This window comes from Acomys russatus, chromosome 25 (genome assembly GCF_903995435.1).
Source record: "Acomys russatus chromosome 25, mAcoRus1.1, whole genome shotgun sequence".
Taxonomy (NCBI): domain Eukaryota; kingdom Metazoa; phylum Chordata; class Mammalia; order Rodentia; family Muridae; genus Acomys; species Acomys russatus.
Window position 1 is genome coordinate 11,593,382 of NC_067161.1, and position 20,210 is coordinate 11,613,591.

At 50.5% G+C, this 20,210-nt stretch overlaps 2 protein-coding genes across 2 annotated transcripts; one reads left to right on the top strand and one right to left on the bottom strand.

Moving 5' to 3' along the window:
• Positions 1-966: 966 nt before the first annotated feature.
• Eci1 (enoyl-CoA delta isomerase 1) lies at positions 967-15,466 on the top strand. The gene is made up of 7 exons (XM_051167673.1): positions 967-1,048; positions 1,159-1,245; positions 7,849-7,976; positions 12,425-12,571; positions 13,442-13,563; positions 13,655-13,833; positions 15,294-15,466. The coding sequence occupies exons 1-7, from the start codon at positions 1,009-1,011 to the stop codon at positions 15,458-15,460; spliced, it is 870 nt and encodes a 289-aa protein (XP_051023630.1). The 5' UTR covers positions 967-1,008; the 3' UTR covers positions 15,461-15,466.
• A 2,327-nt stretch (positions 15,467-17,793) lies between these two features.
• Dnase1l2 (deoxyribonuclease 1 like 2) lies at positions 17,794-19,825 on the bottom strand. Its single transcript, XM_051167325.1, is given in 8 exon segments — positions 17,794-17,899; positions 18,208-18,459; positions 18,575-18,727; positions 18,730-18,868; positions 18,949-19,032; positions 19,121-19,209; positions 19,346-19,504; positions 19,711-19,825. Coding segments are annotated over 7 exon segments (915 nt in total). The 5' UTR covers positions 19,490-19,504; positions 19,711-19,825; the 3' UTR covers positions 17,794-17,845.
• Between the last annotated feature and the right edge of the window lie 385 nt (positions 19,826-20,210).

Sequence of the window (20,210 nt, forward strand, 5' to 3'; positions counted from 1 at the left end):
TGTGTTTGTATTTGTGTAGAGTGAAAGGACTGTGTTGAATAAATTTAGGATTAGAATGCCAAGAGTACTGGTTTCACTGCCTCTTTCTTCTTAGTCCATAACACTCAAGATTTGTGCTGAGCACCCAGCTAAGAACTCACTTTAGGTTTGAAAGCTGTCAGCCAGGAGGACTCAGGGCTTTTGTGTTTGGGGTGAGATCAGTCCTGTAGTGGAGAAGCTGTTTCTGCCTGAGACTTCTGCTGCTGTGTTGGGAAGATACGGGGATACTTTGCTGACTGTACTGGTTCTGAGCTGGTGGTGGCGGGGTCCAGTTTCCAATTCCCTTCAGCACCACAGAGGAAAAGTCTTTGCCAAGAAGGAAGACTTAGAGAAATGGGAGAATAAGACCGGCTGGATGCCAGGCGCCCGTATCCCAGGCAGATCTCCGAGTTCGAGGCCTAGTCTACAAAGAGTCCAGGACAGCCAAGGCTACACAAATCCTATCTCCAAAAATAAAAATATAAAAAAAAAAACCGTTGAGGCTGCCTCTCACTGCATTGCCTACGCCACACAGGCCACTCCCTTTTTGCTTTTCAGTATTTATATAAATAGAAATGCAAAGAAAGAAAAATGCACTCTTGAGGGCATGTAACCTCGGTAGATCCCTGTGCTGGCAAGGCCGTTCTGCCAGCCTCAACTGGTGTTCCTAATCGCAGCTCCTCTGCACTGCCCGCCTGAGATCCGGCAGCTGCTTCTCTGGCAGGAGCCCTTGACTGGGCACACTCCCACCTCCCCCCCCAGCTCGTTCATTCCCTAGTCCGCTGCCTGCCGCGCTGGGCCTTAGGGGAGCCGGAGTCACCCTGAGCTAGGTAACCGGGCCTGGTAGCTGCGCCCAGGCCCCAGCGGGCCGCGGAGTGGCTGGCTGCCCTGACCTTGTGGGGGCGGGGCCTGCCGGGGGCGGGGTCTGCGGGCCCGACTAGAACCGGGCGCCCTCGCTCCGCCGTCCCGTAGTCTCCGCGGACAGCCAAGATGGCGCTGGCGGCTGCGGGTCGCGTTCTGCTGCACGCGGGTGCGCGGCCAGGGCGGGAGACCCGGTGCACGGCCTCACGGAGGGCTGGGGGCGCGGGCGGCGGTGGCGAGAGTGGGCGCGCTGGCTAACGTGCTCCGGGCTGTCCGCAGGGTCCCGCCTGGGGCGCAGGGAGGCCGTGGACGGCGCGCGGCGCTTCGCTAACAAGCAGGTGCTGGTGGAGACGGAGGACGCGGCGGGTGAGTGAGCGGGCGCCGGGTGGGGCCCCGCACCTGGCTAAGGTCCACCGGCTCCAAGCGCGCAGGTCCCGTGTGAAGTCGGCCTGATGTTGAGCGCTTTGCATTTTTCCAAAAGCAGTGAGGAAAAAAAATATATAAACTCAGATTCTGTTTAAAACTTAAGTTCACACCAGGTGACAAAAGTGTGCGTTTTTGAAGTTTTGGTTAAATTTCTAAAAGTTATGGTCTGTTACCTAAACCATTAGTTTAAAATGATTGTAGCTTGCACTCGTGGCTCGTGCTTGTAAACACAGCTGAAGCCAGTCTCAAGCACATGAGAGCGGCTCAAATACCCGACACGAAAATGATTGTTGGTATTTTTAAATAGTTTCCTAATACTGGCGTGTGGTGCAGACCTCGGCAATTAAAGTTGGGAGCTGCAAGTAGGCTCACTCCCTGACCCCCTCAGAACGCCTAGGAAGCGGAGGGTGGGGAAAGGGAGGCCAGCCTGCACTACATATAGGGCCTTTCCCCTGTGCTTTGTTTTGTGTTTCAAAGTGAGGCTGCTGTAGGAAAAAGGTGAGATTTTTCCAGAAAAAGTAGGTAATGTATTTATGAAAGGAAAACCTGGGAGAGGAGCACACAGCTGGGCCCAGAGCTCAGGACCGCATTCCAACCCTGACCCTGTCTTCTCAACACTAAGCGTTGGCACCTAAGGCCGTCCCAGGTGGACTTGGAGGTCAAAGTCAGGGTCCTCCCTGTGACAGGATTGCTACTCAGCCCTGATGAGTCCAACAAAAGCAGGAAATGCTAAAAGGATCGTTCCTTGACAGAGTTTAATCTCTCACAAACCGCAGAAACACATTTAGAAATATTATCAGACTGGAGAGAGTTACCTTGATGGCAGAACATTTGCCCGGCTTTGGGTTTAATCCCAGGACACAAAAGTGAATAAATAAAAATAGTACAGTGGGTAGCGGTAACAACTGTGTACCATGCCAAAGTCACCAGAGTACACACTTAAAGGTGAGAAGATATGCTTAGGCTTAATATATATATATTTCATCGCAACTTTGGTAATAAGTAAGTAGCATGTACACATACATGCATGTATACATACATACATATCCAGTAACAAAAAAAAAAAGGTAAAATAGCAACTGGCTTTACTTGTTTGCTTATTTTGGTTTTGTAGATAGAGTGTTACCTCTGTTTCAAAGGTAAAATGGAGAAGTCCGCATGTCCTAGTACTTTAGTTTATGGGGTTTTGTCGTTTGAGACCGGGTTTCATTTATGCCAGGCTGGCCTTCTTGTAAATAAGAAAAATGCATAAAAGATTCTGACACCAGCAGCTGGAAAAATGGCTCAAAAGTTAAGAGCATCTTATAAACATAAATTTTTTGTATTTATAAATAAAATTATAACAAAAAGGTGTTAAAGCTGGAGAGTGAGACTGTGCAGCTGAGACTGACCGTGAACCTCACCCACCTACCTCCCACCATTACAAGCGTTTGGCATACTTTTTTCCTTTTTTTTTTTACAGTCTGTTTATTTTTATTTTATGTACTTAGGTTTTTTGTGTTTTGCCTGCCTATATGTTTGCGCAGTACCCGTGGAGGCCAAAAAGAGAGTTAAATCCCCTGGAAGTGGAGTTGCACAGTTGTGAGCTGCCGGGTGGGCCTTGGGGTTGATCCCCCAACCCAGCTCCTCCAGAAGAGCAGCCAGTGTTCCTAACCACTAAGCTATCTGTCCAGCCCCGTCGAGCTCACACTTTTAAGTCCCCAGCACATAAACACCCTAAGTTGTGAACACTGCTAGCACAGAAAATTGTCACTACTGAGTGTCTTGGCGAAGGTCCGTCTCGTATGCAGACGGGCTTTTCGGCTTCTCTCACCATTACTCGTGTTGTCCAGCAGGCACTTCAGAATGGCGTACTTCTCAAATCAGTTCTGCCAAAAGTCAGGGGCATTTATGTTTGGTTTTAGAACCTGCTCATGTCCTCATTAGAGAAGAGTGTATCTAGGAATTTGGTTCCTTATCCCGAGGTGACCAAATTCATCTAAGCTCTCCCTGCTTCTGTTCGCCTTTTCCCTCGTTACCTTTTCCCTAGTGCCCTCTGCTAGTCCAGACTTCTCAGGTATTTTCCTTCCAACTTAACCTGAGGTGTTTGTTTTACACAGGCCTGTTACTGGGTCACAGTTACCTCTTCCACTTAAAGATTTTTGTTATTTTTTGTTTGTTTGTTTTGGGTTTTTTTGTTTCATTTTGTTTTGTTTGTTTTGGTTTTTTTGAGACGGGTTTTCTCTGTGTAGCCTTGGCTATCATAGACTCACTTTGTAGACCAGGCTGGCCTTGAACTCACAGTGATCTGCCTGCCTCTGTCTCTGGAGTGCTGGGATTAAAGGCGTGCGCCACCACGCCTAGCCCACTTAAAAAGGTCTTAAAAGAACCCACTTGTAGCTGGGCATGGTGGCGCTCGCCTTTAATCCCAGCACTACAGAGACAGAGGCAGGCGGATTTCTGTGAATTTGAGGCTAGCCTGGTCTACAAAGTGAGTCCAGGACAGAAAACTCTGTCTCAAAAAACGCGAGAGAGAGAGAGAGAGAGAGAGAGAGAGAGAGAGAGAGAGAGAGAGAGAGAGAGAGAGAGAAGACACCCAGTTGGCACCAAGACTTGGCGCTCATTCTCAGAGAAGGGCTTTCTTTGGCACCTGGGTGCTCAGCTGATGACTTGCAAGCCCTTCAGGCAGTAGCGGACGATCACATGCAGCTGTAGTAGTGCCCCTGAGATAGGCCCTTGCGCTCTGCACTTCTGCACAAGGAGCCAAGGGCAGGGCAAGGGCACTGGACTCCAGCATCCTCGGCTGCAGTGGCTAACTGAGTGTGTGCACATCTGGGCCTGAGGTGTGTCTGTGCTTCTGCCTCTGAAGATGTGGGACTTCCTAGTACAGAAGAACAAGAGCAATTACACACACTGGTGAGCCAAAGACAAGACAGGTGTAAGGACTGGCTGTTAAGAGCAACCAGGAGCACTCAGGAGGCAGAGGCAGGCGGATCGCTATGAGTTCAAGACCAGCCTGGTTTACAAAGCGAGACCAGGACAGCCTAAGCTATTCAGAGAGACCCTGTCTTGAAAAACCAAAAAAAAAAGAAAAAAGAAAAAAAGAAAAAGAGCAACCAGGAGAGCTCTGCCCACTGTCATTTTGCATGACATCAAAGTCACAGCACGGATCCATCTGTGCTGCCAACTCCTCAGCTTGGAGCACGGTGCACTCTGCTCAGAGTGCCAATGACAAGCAGCTACAGTGTTGTTCGGTTTGGGGCGTCAAATGAAACAGCCACGTCCCCAGGCAGGTGGCCTGCCTTAAGAGTCAGATAGTCAGGGGGCTGGAGAGATGGCTCAGAGGGTAAGAGCACTGGCTGCTCTTCCAGAGGTCCTGAGTTCAATTCCCAACAACCACATAGTGGGCTCATAATGAGTTCTGGTGCCCTCTTCTGGCCTGGAGGAGTACATGCTGGCTGAACACTGTATATGCGATATGTAATAAATACATAAATAAAAATTTTTAATAGTTTTTCGAGACAGGGTTTCTCTGTGTGGCCTTAATAAATAAATCTTTAAAAAAAAAAAAAAAAAAAAAAACAGGGCTGGAGAGATGGCTGAGAGGTTAAGAGCACTGGCTGCTTTTCCAAAGATCCTAAGTCCAATTCCCAGCAACCACATCGTGGCTCATTCTGGCCTGCAGGCACACATGTAGGCAAAATACTATATACATACATACATACAAAGTAAATAAAACTTTAAAAAACAATCAGACATCTGGGAGGTACAGATACTGAAAAGATAGGGAACACGGCCCTCCCCCTGTGCCCTCAGGACTTCCCAGCTTCTGCCTGAAAATGGAGGTTCATGATAATGGCAGTCCAAGTGTTCCCTGAATCCGTGGGTACAGAACACAGTGCACCGGGCTGATGATATGTTGTTCTCACAATTGTAAAGAACAGAAGCCCACAGACATGGACGGAAGGGCTGTGCCTCCTCTGAAGCCTCCAGGCCAATCTCCCCTGCATCTCTGGCTTTCGGTATTGCCTCAGCCCTTGGTGTTCCTTGACTTGTGGGCGCCTCCTTTTACTCTGTTTCTATTTTTTTTTTTTTTTTTTTTTTTGGTTTTTTGAGACAGGGTTTCTCTGTGTAGCCTTGGCCATCCTGGACTCACTTTGTAGATCAGGCTGGCCTCGAACTCATAGTGATCCACCTGCCTCTGCCTCCCGAGTGCTGGGATTAAAGGCGTGTGCCACCACGCCCAGCTTCTGTTTCTATTTTTCAATTTTTCTTTTTACGTGTATATATAGTGTGAATGTGGGTACACATATATGATTAGGAGTGAATGCGTAGAGTCCAATAAAGGTATGTGTATGTGTGTGCGTGCATGTGTGTGTATGTGTGGGTGTGTGTGTATGTGTGTGTGTGTGTATTCCACTTTTTTGAGTCAGGGTCTCTCCCTGTACCCAGAGCTTGCAAATTCCACTTAGTACAGCTAGCCAGCTTGCTCTTGTGTGCTGGGTCCATGCCAGCAATGGCCTTGCTTGGCCAGCTTTTTGTGGTAGAAGCCCAGGCCTTGCCCTTAGATGACAAGTGCTTTATCGACCATGCCCACTCCATGACCCCAGCTCTCTGCCACTGTCCTTGCTCATACGGCCTTCTCCAGCACGTTCATTCCCCAGCTGCCTTTGAGCTGAGTGTTTGTAAGCAGTCACTGTGTTGCCTGCAAAGCTGAAAATATCTATTCCCAGGGCCTTCCCTTAAGACCTTTAGCCCTGTGCTGGAAAGTCAGCAAGAGGGGGTGGAGAGTTCTGGTATAGAGTTTTACATTTGGCCTGTTGAATTGGGTTTAAGACTGGTTTATTATTGTTACGCCAGCACAGATGGGACTATCTTCCTCTTCCCTCTCCCTGCATGTCACGTGGGCTGGCCCCATCTGCCTGGTTTCCCCAAGGTTTCTACTCAGGTGAGTCTTCAGTGATTCCTTCCCAGATTGTCATAGCTCCCTTGCAGCTATTAACTAAGGAAAGCCAGCGAGGCCTGACTAAACTGCCAGAGAGCCCATCTCCTGCCTCTGGAAAGGATGGACCTGAAGGGTAAACCGAGACAAAGATGGGACATCCAGAGTGTCCTGCCACAGTGCTGGCTCACTTGCTTCTTTTGAGGTGTGAGACGTTAAAGTCAGTTTTCAGGTGTGTGCACCTGGGCTGCAGTAGCCAAGGAGAGCCTAATCCAGAATTGTAAACTTAAAAGATGAGGGGTTTTGTTTGTTTGCTTTGTTTTGTGTATTCATTTGTCTGTTCCTCGTTTATTTACTCATTAATTCGTTCGGGTTTGGTTTGAGACAGAGTTCCTTTGTGTAGCCTAGATAGATATGTAGGTAGGTAGGTAGGTAGTTATACTTTGTTGTATATTTAGTTTAATTTCAAATTTTATTTATGTTTCTCTTTGGATACTTCTCTGTGTTTGGGGTGTCTGTCACAGTTCAAACTTTTGCAGTAACTATTGTTGGCTGCCATCTTGGCTGTTGACCTCACCAACATGGAAGCCATCATGTGGGTGGCAGCCATCTTGGCTGGTGATGTCACCAAGGTTACTGTACAGTTCTTGAATGTGAACTTTGTAAGTGATAATGTCATGTTGCAATATCAAAAGACTGGATGTGGCTGTTAGACCAAGGGTCATGCTGCAAGTCTGTCCTGCCAGCATTCAAAAAGCCGGTGGGATGAGAAGATTGCGCTCAAAGCCTCAAGACCAAAACAAAAAGTTTCAAGTCAGGCCTTATGCACAAGCAGGACAGACAGCCTGAGCAGCTGCATGCCTGCCTCAGGGAGTCTACCTGTGCAGGTCTCAGGCCCTCGGCAGAAGTAGAAGTTTCTGGCAAATTCAACTTTGTGCCTCTGGCTAGGGGAGCATATAGCCCCCTCCCGTACTAGCTCTGCCTTTTAGGGTGCTGTGGCCTCTAAGGATCAAGGACGTGGGGCAAGAGTCGTGATGGTGGTACCCTACACCCTACATCCTGGTGTCTGTCTCCATGTGCCCTCCGCCTGCCTTAGCATGAGATGAGTGGTTCAGGGTTTAACATGTGCTTGGCTGTCCATGTGTCGCGAGTACTACAGGCAGCTGGAGAAGCTTTGCTCTCGAGAGGGCTGGTGACATTGTCCTGGGTACTTGGGACAGCTCTTAACCTTGATCTTTCAGGAGGCAGAGAGGTTACTCAGAGAAACAGAGGTAGCAGATGAAGGCTACCCACGGGCACACAGAGTTCATCACCTCACCAGAAACCAGACTTCCCAAACCACATGCTTTCTTTGCCTGTTGAGCCAACTTGCCAGCCCCTGCCTGAATGTTTTTGATTTGGTTTTCCTGCCTATCCTGGGCTCACTTTGTAGACCAGGCTGGCCTTGAACCCACAGTGATCCGCCTGCCTCTGCCTCTTCAGTGCGCTGCCACCACTACTACATGGCCTGCCTGAGGTTTCTAAACCCCAAAGTCTGCATTTCTGTGGCCAAGCAGAGGGCCAGGAGCGGCCAGTCTTGGTGTAGACTGAGCCCTTTTTGACGATCCTCTTTTTCAAACTAGGGGTTGCGGTGATGAAATTCAAGAACCCTCCAGTGAATTCCCTCAGTTTGGAGTTTCTGACAGAGTTCGTCATCAGTCTGGAGAAGCTGGAGAATGACAAGTCCTTCCGTGGGGTCATCCTCACCTCGGTAGGTGCCTGTCCAAGCCACACACGCCCAGCCCTGGCTGCGGTCAGAGTGGGAACCTGGAAAATCTGGAGCCCTCCGTTATGGGGTACTGAGTCACCAGGCAGCCCTGATCTCCACGAGGGGCCTCTAGGACAGGTTCCTGGCGAGGAGATTCCCAGTTACCAGGCCCAGGCCCAGACTGTCCTCAGGAACCTGCTGAGCAGTCTCCGTGGGAACTTTCCTGGGAGCAAAGTCTACCCAGGAGCCACCTGAGATCATCTAGTCACTAGCAAACATGGTGAGGGGGTCCCAGGCTGCTTTCCCCCCAGGAGCTGCAGGTGCTTGATCTAGTCCCAGCAGGACGTGCGCCCGCGAGCGTGGGTCTGCGCTTCTTTGGGTCATCTTAGGTCAGGCAGCAGAGCGCAAGTTTTGCCATCTGAGTCCTTGAGGGGAACCTGGCATTGCCCACAAGTGCTGGCAAATGCCAGGAACAGATCAGTAGCCACTGAGGGGTGGACAAGGAAGTCCTCAGAGGCGTGGTCTCTGGCCAGACTGAGCACCACATCCCCTATCCTCCTCAGCTGTGGAGCCAGTTTATTTCAGCCCCTTTGGTCTTGTCGTTGTTTGGAGTCAGGGTCTCGTGTCCCACAGTGCCCTCCAGCTTGTTATATAGTGAAGGCTATAGTGCCACGTGCCAGTCTGTGAGACGCTGAGAACCAGACCCAGGCCTTCGTGAATGCTAGTCAAGAGCTCTGCTGACTGAGCTACGTCTAATTATTGTTTTCTTTTTTTAAAGACTTATTTATTTATTATACATACAATATTCTGCCTGCATGTGTGTCTGTACACCAGAATAGGGCACTAGATCTCGTTATAGATGGTTAGGAGCCACCATGTGGTTGCTGGGAATTGAACTCAGGACCTTTGGAAGAGCAGTCAGTGCTCTTAACCACTGAGCCATCTCTCCAGCCCCCTTGTTTCTCTCTCTCTCTCTCTCTCTCTCTCTCTCTCTCTCTCTCTCTCTCTCTCTCTCTTTCTCTCTCTCTCTCTCTCTCCCTCCCTCTCCTTCCTATTTGGGGGTAATACTGGAGACTGAGGCCAGGTCATCTGAGTACTGTGAAGTGTTCTGTCACCGTATATGCCCTCAGCCCCTTGATAAGGTAAGGTAACAGTGCCATTGTTTGTCTCTTTTGGTTTTTCTTTTTTCTTTTTCTTTTTTTCTTTCTTTCTTTCTTTTTTTTTTTTTTTTTTCTGAGACAGGATCTGTCTGTGTAGTCTTGGCTGTCCTGGACTTGCTTTGTAGACCAGGCTGGCCTCAAACTCACAGAGATCCACCTGCCTCTGCCTCCCGAGTGCAGGGATTAAAGGCGTGCGCCACCACACCCGGCTAAAACTTGTTTTTGTTTTTTCAAGACAGTTTCTCTGTGTAGCCTTGGCTGTCCTGTACTCACTTTGTAGACCAGGCTGGCCTCCAACTCAGAGATCCCCCAGCCTCTGCCTCTCTGAGTGCTGGGATTACAGGCGTGCGCCACCTCGCCTGGCTGCCATTGCTTTTCCAATAGGCTCAAAGCATAGGTGTCTCGCTGTGCTGTGTGTCACAGTAATAAAGAGACCAGACTGGTCAGTAAAGGTGTAGGAAGCTAAAGTCATCAAGCCCCAAAAGGGCCAGGCTGTCCAGTAGGGAAACAGTCACTACCCTGGACAAAGGCCACCAGATTCATGTCTCATTAATTCCTGTGCTTGTTATCTCATTAAAACCATTAGTTCTTTTATTCATCCCATAGCCTTGGCAGTTGGTCTCACAGCTAGCATTACTGCAGGCCACCTTTTAATGCATCTAATTGGTGCTACATTAGTATTAATAAGCATTAATTAGTCTACGAATTGCCACAATTACATCCAGTATTCTTAACCCCATTAGCTGTCCAGATGTTGCTGTGGGCCTTATCTAAGCCTCTGGTTTTACCCTCCTAGTTAGTCTTTATTTACATCATAACACATGATGTCCCACCAAATACACGCATACCACACAGGTAACCCAAGCCCACCACCACTCCCCGGAGCCCCCTCTACCCTGCTTCCGGCCTCTGGCCTAGTAATGTGATTCCATGTCATCTCTTGTATCTTACTGTCCTCTGTCCTCATACCAAATTCTCAACTATGCCGATGATGACGTGACATTAGTCAGTAATGAACATACCGAGGCCACCGCGCCCCTGTTGTACAGAAAGGCCTTTGTAATGGAATCATCCTTATTGTTTCTGAAGCCTGCCCCCAGCCCCCACAGATTTTTTTCCTGGGCTTTCTGTCTCTCCAGCCTTGCACCCGCACATGGCTAGGTGGATGTTGAGCACCCACAGGCACTGTTGCAGTTAACCCACTTGAAGCACCTGCTTACTACACCAGCCCTCCTGGTGTCCGGTTTCCATGGCGTGAGCTCATCACAGCTCATGGAAGGAAGTAGTCACATAACTAAGCCTTACCAGCTACGGTGACATAAGACTGTCCTTTACCGTTCTCCCAGCCTCAGACCATTTCAAAGCATCATTTTTTGTTGTTACTGCCCCTGCATTTTCCATAATTTTCTTTATGGTAATACAATAATAACTGGAGGCTTTGGAAACTTTTTAGTCCCCTTAATAACCAGGCACCTGATAATGAATGGCATTCCCATGAAGCGGGGTGACTGAGAGGACCTCTTGTTTGGAGGCAATTCGTATTATAAAGATTCTAACGCGGGGCTGGAGAGATGGCTCAGTGGTTAAGAGCACCACCTGCTCTTCCAGAGGTCCTGAGTTCAATTCCCAGCAACCACATGGTGGCTCACAACCATCTATACTGTGATATGATGCCCTCTTCTGGCCTGTGCAGGTGTACATGCAAGCAGAGCACTGTATACATAACAATAAATAAATAAATCTTAAAAAAAATATATTCTAACGAAAGCCGTCAGCAAGGTGAATGATCCTGTTTGTAGGCATCTGGGTAATCAGAGCGGTGTCATGGAATGTCTGAGGGCCCTAGAAAACGTTGAGAAAGTGGATGTTTACTCTTACAAACATAATTTTTAAAATGAGCTTTTGCTTATGTGTCATCTAGAATAAACCCTGGGAATAGTGGAAACCAGTGGACAGAATTAGGCATTGTAGAAAAGACAGCAGCTGTGTCCTAGGTGCCATGAAGGACAAGAGAAGGGTGAGGCTCCAACTCTGAATGGAGTAAAGCCAGGGCCCTGCAGTGATGCGGCCTCCAAGCGCACGAGTGAGCTGGAGACTGTGCCTCCAGCTGTAATGATTACTGTAGCTGACATGAAATAAGGCCGCTGTGAATATGTGATGACCTCATGTGATATATAAATCCTAGGAAAGCAATAGATACCATAGCTCAGACTCCTATAAATCCAACAGGCTTGGACTTTTGTGGGTTTTTTGTTGGTGTTTTGCCTGAATAATAAGCAATGATATAGCCAGGCGTGGTGGTACACACCTTTAATCCCAGCACTCAAGCAGAGGCAGGTGGATCTCTGTGAATTCAAGGCCACCCTGGTCTACAGAGTGAGTCCAGGACAAGCAGGCTTACACAGGGAAACCCTGTCTTGAAAAACAAAACAAAACAAAAAACCCTGCAACAATGGGATTTGCTATTGTGTTATGGCAGTGGGTTTTATGTTAATGATGGTAATAATAAAGTTAATTGCACCCAGGGTGGATGAAACATCAGCTTAATGGAGAAAACAGTTAATGGATGGATGCTCTTGGATAAGCTGGACCCCAGCTAGTGGGGGATAAACAGTTCTGCTAATGTATGGATGCTCCACCAGGTGAGGCGGCGCACGCCTTTAATCCCAGCACTTGGGAGATGGAGGCAGGAGGATCTCTGTCTGGGTCCACCTCCTGACAGGAAGTGCTATGAAGCAAACAAAACATCTAGTTCTTGCTGTCCTGTAACCAATCTACCACCCATGAATTCAAACCCTGGCTAAGAAATCACATCGAGGTTAAGTCCCCAGGTGGGTTTTTCACCTGGAAGCTGCGGAGCCATTTCCTAGGGATTTGATGCTGACTCCTGACACATGGCTTAGCTGTCCTCAGCGCTTCCCCTCCACCTGTGCTCTCCCCTACCCACTGTGGTAGCTGGGTCGGACCTGACACATCAGCTGAGGACCAGCACTTTCCTTCTGCCCTCGCTTGACCTGGGAGGTCACCTGCACCTGAGGTCTTCAGCTTGGATAACAGAACTGAGCACAGAGGCGTGTGCTCAGGTATCGGACAGCTCGGTACCTAATATATCTCTGAGCAGTACCCACTGTTACCTGTTGTGTCCTTCTTTCCAGTTTAAAGCCAGAAAGGACAAACGGTCCAGGTGATCAGTCCAGAGGAAGGTCCAGGCTATGTCCTTGATACTACAGTTCTGGACCCCTTGGAACCAGCATCTTACTGGCCAAACATGACAATGGCTTCTCCCCACAGGACCGCCCAGGCGTCTTCTCAGCAGGCCTGGACTTGATGGAGCTATATGGCCGGAACCCAGCGCACTACGCTGAGTACTGGAGGGCTGTGCAGGAGATATGGCTGAGACTCTACTTGTCCAACCTGATTTTAGTGTCTGCCATCAACGTGAGTGCTCCTCAATCCCCACACCCAGTTCTCAAGGGCCTGCCCCAAAGCAGGGGTACTCCCCGGGCCAGACAGAACAGCAGAGAAAAAGGCACCGGGTAGGGCCCTGAGCAGATCTACACCTGTAAAGTGATACTCTGACCTGACCTTGGGAAGGCAGAGCAGTAGGGAAAGGATTGGGGCTCAGCTTCAAAAAGCACGGTTCTTGCCCTGAGCTGCTGGTGGCGCACACCATTTATCTCAGCACACGGGAGACAGAGTCAGGTGGATCTCCGAGTTGAAGGCCAGCCTGGTCTACAGGGTGAGTTCCAGAACAGCCAGGGCTACATAGAGAAACCCTGTCTCGAAAAAACAACAGAAAAATAAAAAGCCAGATTCTCTGAGGAGATGGTTGTGAGGATCATAGCCATGGGAACTGAAGGGACGGATTGATGCAAGCAGGCGATGGAGAAGAGACACTGATGGGGCATTAGGGTGCATGCAAGGAGGCCACTGAGCCATTTTGGGGTTCCCAGGCATCCTGGTAGGACTGCATGCTGATGGCTCCATGGCTTGACAGCTCTGTCTAAACAGTGTCAGATAAAAGCTACAAAAGGAAAAGCAACTTGCTGTTTATAGAAATGTAATTTTTTGGCCCCAGAAAGCTAAAGCCATATGCCGAGGCCTTTGAATCTCTTAAGACCCCAGCTGCTGATTCCTGGGTGGCCAATCCCAGTTCCCATAGCTATCAGACATACTTGGCCCAGATGCCAATGCAGTGCTGAGAGCTCGTGCCCATCTTTAGCCCTGGGAAGCCCAGGCACTCTCTGTCCTAAGGACTATTACTGGGGGCTGAGCACTTACAGACCGAGTCTCTGCTTCTCTCTACAGGGAGCCTCTCCAGCTGGTGGCTGCCTCCTGGCTCTTACCTGTGACTACAGGGTTATAGCTGACAACGCCAAGTACATCATAGGATTGAACGAGACCTTGCTGGGCATTGTTGCCCCCTTCTGGTAAGACAAGGGACTGCACCCTTACTCTCACTGAATCCTGTGGGGACAACTCCTCTCCCTGGCTCAGAGGTAAAGGGTGTCTTCGTTCCAGGTTAAAAGACGCCTTTGTGAACGCCATCGGACACCGAGCAGCAGAGCGCGCCCTTCAGCTGGGGATGCTCTTCCCACCAGCGGAGGCCCTCAAGCTGGGTGTGGTGGACGAGGTGGTGCCTGAGGACCAGGTACACAGCAGGGCTCGCTCAGTGATGGCCCAGTGGCTGGCCATTCCAGGTAAGGAGCAAGCAGCAGGCAGCCAAGGGGCAAGTGGTCAGTCAGGATCTGTGTGATCTGTTTGTGATCCTGTGGAGCAGGAGACTGCTGCTGAGTGAGGCTCTTACAGGAGGGAAGCCACCCGAAACACAGCTGGCCTCACAGCTGCATGCTGTGAACTACAGGGACACCAAGACTCTTTTGAGTCAGGGTCTTACTGTGTAGCTAAGATTTCCCTGAAACAACATACTTACCCTGTGTCTTCAAATTTGGAATCCCCTGCCTTCATTTCTTCAATGTTGGGATACAGGCATGTACCACCAGTTAAGACAGTAAAGGGGTTTGTTTGTTTGTTTGATTTTAAGATTTATTTATTTTGGGCTGGAGAGATGGCTCAGAGGTTAAGAGCACTGACTGTTTCTCTGGAGGTCCTGGAGCTCAATTCCCAGCAACTACATGGTGGTTCACAGCCATCTGTAATGTGATCTGATGCCCTCTTCTGGCCTGCAGGTGTATATGCAGGCAGAGCACTGTGTCCGTATGTATGTGTATCTGTGTTTTGCCTGTATTTATGATCCCCTCAAACTGGAGTTACAGACAGTTGTGAGCTGCCATGTGATTACTGGGAATTGAACCTGGGTCCTCTGGAAGAACAGCCAGTGCTCTTAACTGCTGAGCCATCTCTCCAGCACCACCACCCCGACACACTAAAGTTTTAATGTCATTTAATATACTTCCCAAATGTTGCTAAGTGTCTGGGCCTGCCCCCTTGGAGCCCTCTTCTGTGAAGACAGTTTCCAGTACCCATATGCGCAAGCAACAATCTACTGATATAGAAAATGTGCTCAGTAATAGAATTGAACAAAAAATAACATGCTAGTTATTGGCGGTGCTGGGAGATGGAACCCAGGGCTTTGTGCACATATTCTACCACTGACCTGTGTGCCCAGCCCTAAAAATGACATAAAAGTCGGGCATGGTGGCACACATCTTTAATCCAGCACTTGGGAGATAGAGGCAGGTGGATCACTACGAGTCCAGGACAGCCAAGGCTAACACAGAGAGATCATGTCTCAAACAAATGAACAAAAGACACAAAAAAGCAAATTTTAAGAGCCAGGCATAGTGGCATGTGCCTGTAATCCTAGCACTCAGAGTAAAAGAAGTGCTACAAGTTCAAGACCACGCTGGGCTGCAGAGAGACTGTCTCAGCAACAACAGTCCTAAACACTCCCGCAGTACCCCGTCTGCTCTTAGCTTTGTTTGTATTGGTGTGTTTAGGCCGGGTGTTCATATGTGTTTCAGGCTGGCCTTGTACTCCCTATCCTGCCTCAGCTGCCCAAATGCTAGGACACCCAGACCTTCTCGGTGACTTTCTGCACTCTCTAGGAGAGTCCCTATCTCAGTACTTGGAGAAAGTCAGGCGCTGCAGGAGTGACCCCTTATCTCTAAGAGTCTCATAAGTAACCCACTTCCTTCAGACCATTCCCGGCAGCTGACCAAGAGCATGATGCGGAAGGCCACCGCAGACCACCTCATCAAGCAGCGCGAGGCCGACATCCAGAACTTCGTCAACTTCATCTCCCGAGACTCCATCCAGAAGTCTCTGCACATGTACTTGGAAAAGCTCAAGCAAAAGAGGAGCTAAAGCAAGGCTGCTGCGAGGGGGAGGAGGTGTTAGTCACACGCGCCTTCTGGGGGCCCCGTGCTCCAAGGGTTAGAAACAATGTTATTTTTCTTTTTTTTTTTTTTTTTTTTGTTTTGTTTTTGGTTTTTTCCGAGACAGGGTTTCTCTGTGTAGCCTTGGCTGTCCTGGACTTACTCTGTAGACAGGCTGGCCTTGAACTCACAGCGATCCACATGCCTCTGCCTCCCGAGTGCTGGGATTAAAGGTGTGCGCCCCACTGCCCAGCAACAAGGTTATTTTTCAATTTAAAAACTCTTAGCTCTTTTGTTCCTGACCGTAAAATGTCCTGTTCCAGAATGGAGGTGGCTCAGGGGTTAACAGCGCTGGCTGCTCTCGCAGAGGGCCCAGGTCCAGTTCCCAGCACCCACAGTTCTAACAACCCTCTGTAACTCTGGTTCAGATGTCCCTCTGGCCCGAGGGCACTACACACACCTACACACCTACACACACACACCTACACACACACGGTGGGTCTGCCAGCAAAGGGCTTACCATGCTATCATGGAGGTCGATACAAAGCAAGGCATGGAGGATGCACTTGTAATCCCAGGACTAGCTGGGCAGAAGCCTGCAGATCCTGGGGTTCTCTGGCAGCCAGTCCCAGTCTAGCATAATTAGTGAATGCCAGTGAGACACTTTGTCTCAGTCCTTGGCCTCCAGCGTATATAAGTGTGCACACACACACAAGCTGTTCCTTGAAGCCTAGGGTGCTACAGCTGCAATAAGTACCTTTCTGCTCAGTGAGCACAGAAGTCACCCTGGACTTCCTAAGGTCACACTACTTGCCCACCTTCTTAAAGCACAGGTGTGAACCCTGTCCTCAGGTGGGTCACACTGCACCCACCTTCTTAAAGCACAGGTGTGAACCCTGTCCTCAGGTGGGTCACACTGCACCCACCTTCTTAAAGCACAGGTGTGAACCCTGTCCTCAGGTGGGTCACACTGCACCCGCCTTCTTAAAGCACAGGTGTGAACCCTGTCCTCAGGTTGGCCCTGCAGCCCATCCCTGGCCTTTACTGCCTGATTGGAACCTTTTAAGGCCAGTCTGCCTAGTCACACACTGGAGTAGGCCTTCTGGCCACATACTTTTCCATTTAGAAAGAGCAGATAGCCATCAGAGGAACCTGGGGAGCAGGAATGTGGGCAACACCGCCCTCCTCCCTGCCCACGCCTCCCTTCCTGCTCCAGCCAGGGCCTCACGGAGCCCAAGGTGACTTTCAAACTATTCAGTTGAGGACTGCCTTAAATCCTGACTGCTGCGCCCACCTCCTGACTGCTGGGATTACAACACACACTCCCGTGGTGCAGTCAGTCCCAGGGCTGCCTGCATGCAGGGACCAGCACTCTGCCAGCTGAGCTGCATCCCTAGCCCAGTACTGCTTTTTGAGTGCCAAGGTCCTGAATCTTACATTAGATTTTGCAAGAACCAGATTTGTAGGCTAAGAATGAGGCCTGACTGCCTGCCTAGCATGTACTAGGTCCCTGGTTCAATTCCCAGAAATGACAAAACAGAATCAAGCTTTTCTAATTCATCACAAGGGTTTTTGTTTGTTGTTGAGTCAGGGTTTCTCTGTGTGGCCCACAAAAGATGTTTTGCCCTCCCTCCATAGGCGCATGCACACACAGACACACAAAGAGGCTTAGCCACCAGACACCTCATGAGCCTTGTGTTCAGAGCTATCTCTGTGGCTAAAGTGATGGCCCACCTGAGCATAAGCCTCCTGAGGCCTTGCCCAGCCAAAGGAAGAAACTCCATAAGGCACCTTTGAAGGACTCAGCCCAAGCCAGGGTCCAGGCCCCGCAGGGTACCAGAAGATGGTGCCAGAAGAGTGCCCTTTCTAGGGGAGGTGCAGCATCCCTTGCTTCCTGCAGTGTTTCAGATGAGGGGCCGAGGTCCCTGGGGGCAGAATGAGCCTGGCCCTCTTAAGTCCGGCAGGGTCCAGAAGGATATAACCAACAACAAAGGAAGCAAGGACAGGGAGCTGGCTCGGCCAGTTTTCTCCATGCTGTGCAGTGGACAAGTGAAGCCATCCAGTTCCCTGGGAGCAATGAAAAGACCTACTGGCCATTAAAGCCAAGTTCTGCAGCCTAGGGACAGGTCTCAGAAAGCAGAGGCCTCCCCTGTGGGCAGCCATGGTCGGGAGCAGCTTGTTTATTACACACGCAGTGGGTCCTCCACGTGCTCCGTGCCTTTTACGGGTTCTCACAACAGCTGGCTGAGATAGGTGATGTTAGCCCACCTTACAGATGAGGCAACGGGGCTCTCGGTGATCCTGTAGTGTGTCCATAGGCATTGTCCACACCAGCTGGCCCTGGCCAGAGTCTGCAGGTGGCATATTCTGGCTGTCAGTGGGGCTTGAGGGTCACTTCCACAGGAAAATGGTCGCTAATGGCTAGAGCCTGGGAGGAGAGGGGGAGAGCCTCAGCAACTGCAGGGCAGTGGGGCAGTGTGTCCTCTGGCTGTCCTCATCTGAGGAGCCAGTAGAGGCTTGGTGGCCACCCTTGGGCCCCATAGTGCCCCATGTGGCAGAGGAACAGAAACCGTGCCAACAGTCCCTCCCAGGGGACTGGCTCTTTAAGGCTCCTCAGCTATAACTGCCTTTGCTAGAGGGAGCATCAGAGTAAAGGCACAGCAAGCCAGCCCTCTCCCAAGTGGGCTCCCTAGCGTGTCTGCTGTACCCGTCTTCACTAGTCCTTTCCACACTCACCTGGGTCTGATCTAGGCCAAATTCCTCCTGAAAGTTGTGAACTGTGGCTGACTGGGGCTTCAGGCTCCTGCGCAGGTGGGCACCACTCACTACTATCCGGTCATAGGCACAGTCTGAGTTGCCCACCGTGGTGTCCGCATTGTCTGGGATGAGCCACTTAAACACCTCACTACTGCGCAGGCGGATTGATGCCCAGTCATGTGCCTTCACATACTTGCAATCAGCATTAAAGTCACCCAGAAACAGCATGTCCTGTGGGCAAGCACAGCAGGTAGCTCTTAGCAGTGCTCAGGGGTCCAGACCTCTGAGTACACACCTACGGTGTTCTGGGTCATGAGTTGGGGGAGGGGTGGGAGGAACTGCCTACATCCGTGCTCCACTTGTCAATCACATCAAGGTATACATCGTAGAGGGCATCAATCTCTGCCACCGCCTGGTGTGGTGCTGCATGCAGAGGGATCAGCACTAGCTCCTTGGCAGCTGTGGAAAGTGGGGATTTGAGAGTCAGGAAAAGCCTGGAAGAAATAGGTCTGGGAGGGAGGGGGCGCTATCAGCCTCACCACAGCTGGGAGCTGAGAACTTCACCACAAAAGGCTCCCGGCTGAAGACATCCTCTGGGTCTGGGTACTGGTAGGTGCTCACCACTGACACTGCATCTTTCCTGGGAGCAGAGAATAAAGTGGTCAGTCTGTGGAGCTGGTCATCTTTGCCCGTGTCCCCTCCCTGCAGCCCACCTCTCACCTGTAGACAAACAGATACATTTCCTTGTAATGGTCACGGCCAAGTGGCTTGCTGCTCACAAAACTGTACTCATGCTTGGACACGCTGTGGGGAGAGACGCCAGTCCCTAGGTCAAGGCACCAAACCAAGCCTGTGATAATGGCTGGGGTTATGGTGCCGGGCCCTGCCACACCTGTTAATTTGCTCCAGGAGCAAAGACACCGCACTTAGGTCTGGGTCTCGCACCTCCTGCACCAGGGCGATGTCATAGCCAGCCAGGATCTGGAGGAAGAACCCATTGATGCACTGGTCTGACTGCTCAGAGGCTAACTCCCACCTGCTCCCTGTCTCCCTCCCAAGTTTCCCTCTCCCCTCATCCTCCATCCCATTTCTCCACCTGCCGCCCACTGGGCCTCACCTGTGCTATAACACTGCAACAATCCGGATCTGACCCTTTGTGGTCACCAAAGCTCTGAACGTTGAAGGCTCCAATGCGCAGTGCTGTGGTCCCCACGGCCCCCAGTGCCCAAAGTGCTGTCAGCAGGGCCCAGGGCCAACCCATGGCAAAGCAGAAAGCCTGAAGACAGGAATGTGTCAGAGTAACACCAACTCATACCAGGCCGTAGCATAGCTATAAACCAACTAGATCTGGCATCCAGGATTGGCCTGCATCCTGCTGATACACCCCATGTTTCCATAGTGTGTAGAGTCAGGTGGATGGAAAGAGCCATGGAAAGACTATTCCTACCCAGCCTCTAGCCTGGCCCAGACCCCTAGACTTACCTGGGCTGTGGATGAGGTGCTGTCAAAAATTCAGGGGTCCTGAGTCAGTGAGCTTCAGTCCAGACCGAGGGCCTAACGTGGCCCAAGATGAACTGCAGTCTTGCACCTACAGTAACTCCAATTTCAAAGCGCCCCTGGTATTTGAGGCCCTGGACCAGGGAGGGGCTGGACCACAATGGGAACCGCCCCTTCCATGGAGTAGATTCCAGAAACACAAGAGGGCAAGGGACAGGGCATATGCTAAGCCACTTCCACTAACTTAAGAGTCAAGGCACAAGTCCCTAGTAGCCCCCAGAAGAGCCTCAACATGACACAGAGACAGCAGTGCCCACAACCAGCCACATTCTTGTCTCCACCTCTCCAGAAACTAGTCGGCCCGGGATCAGCCTCCGTGAGCTGCAGCCTCTCATGAGACAGGCTGATAAATCAAGACAGACCAGCCCTGCCCAGCCTGCTCTGGCATCTCCTGCTTCCCCAGCAACTACCAGCCAGAGAGGAAA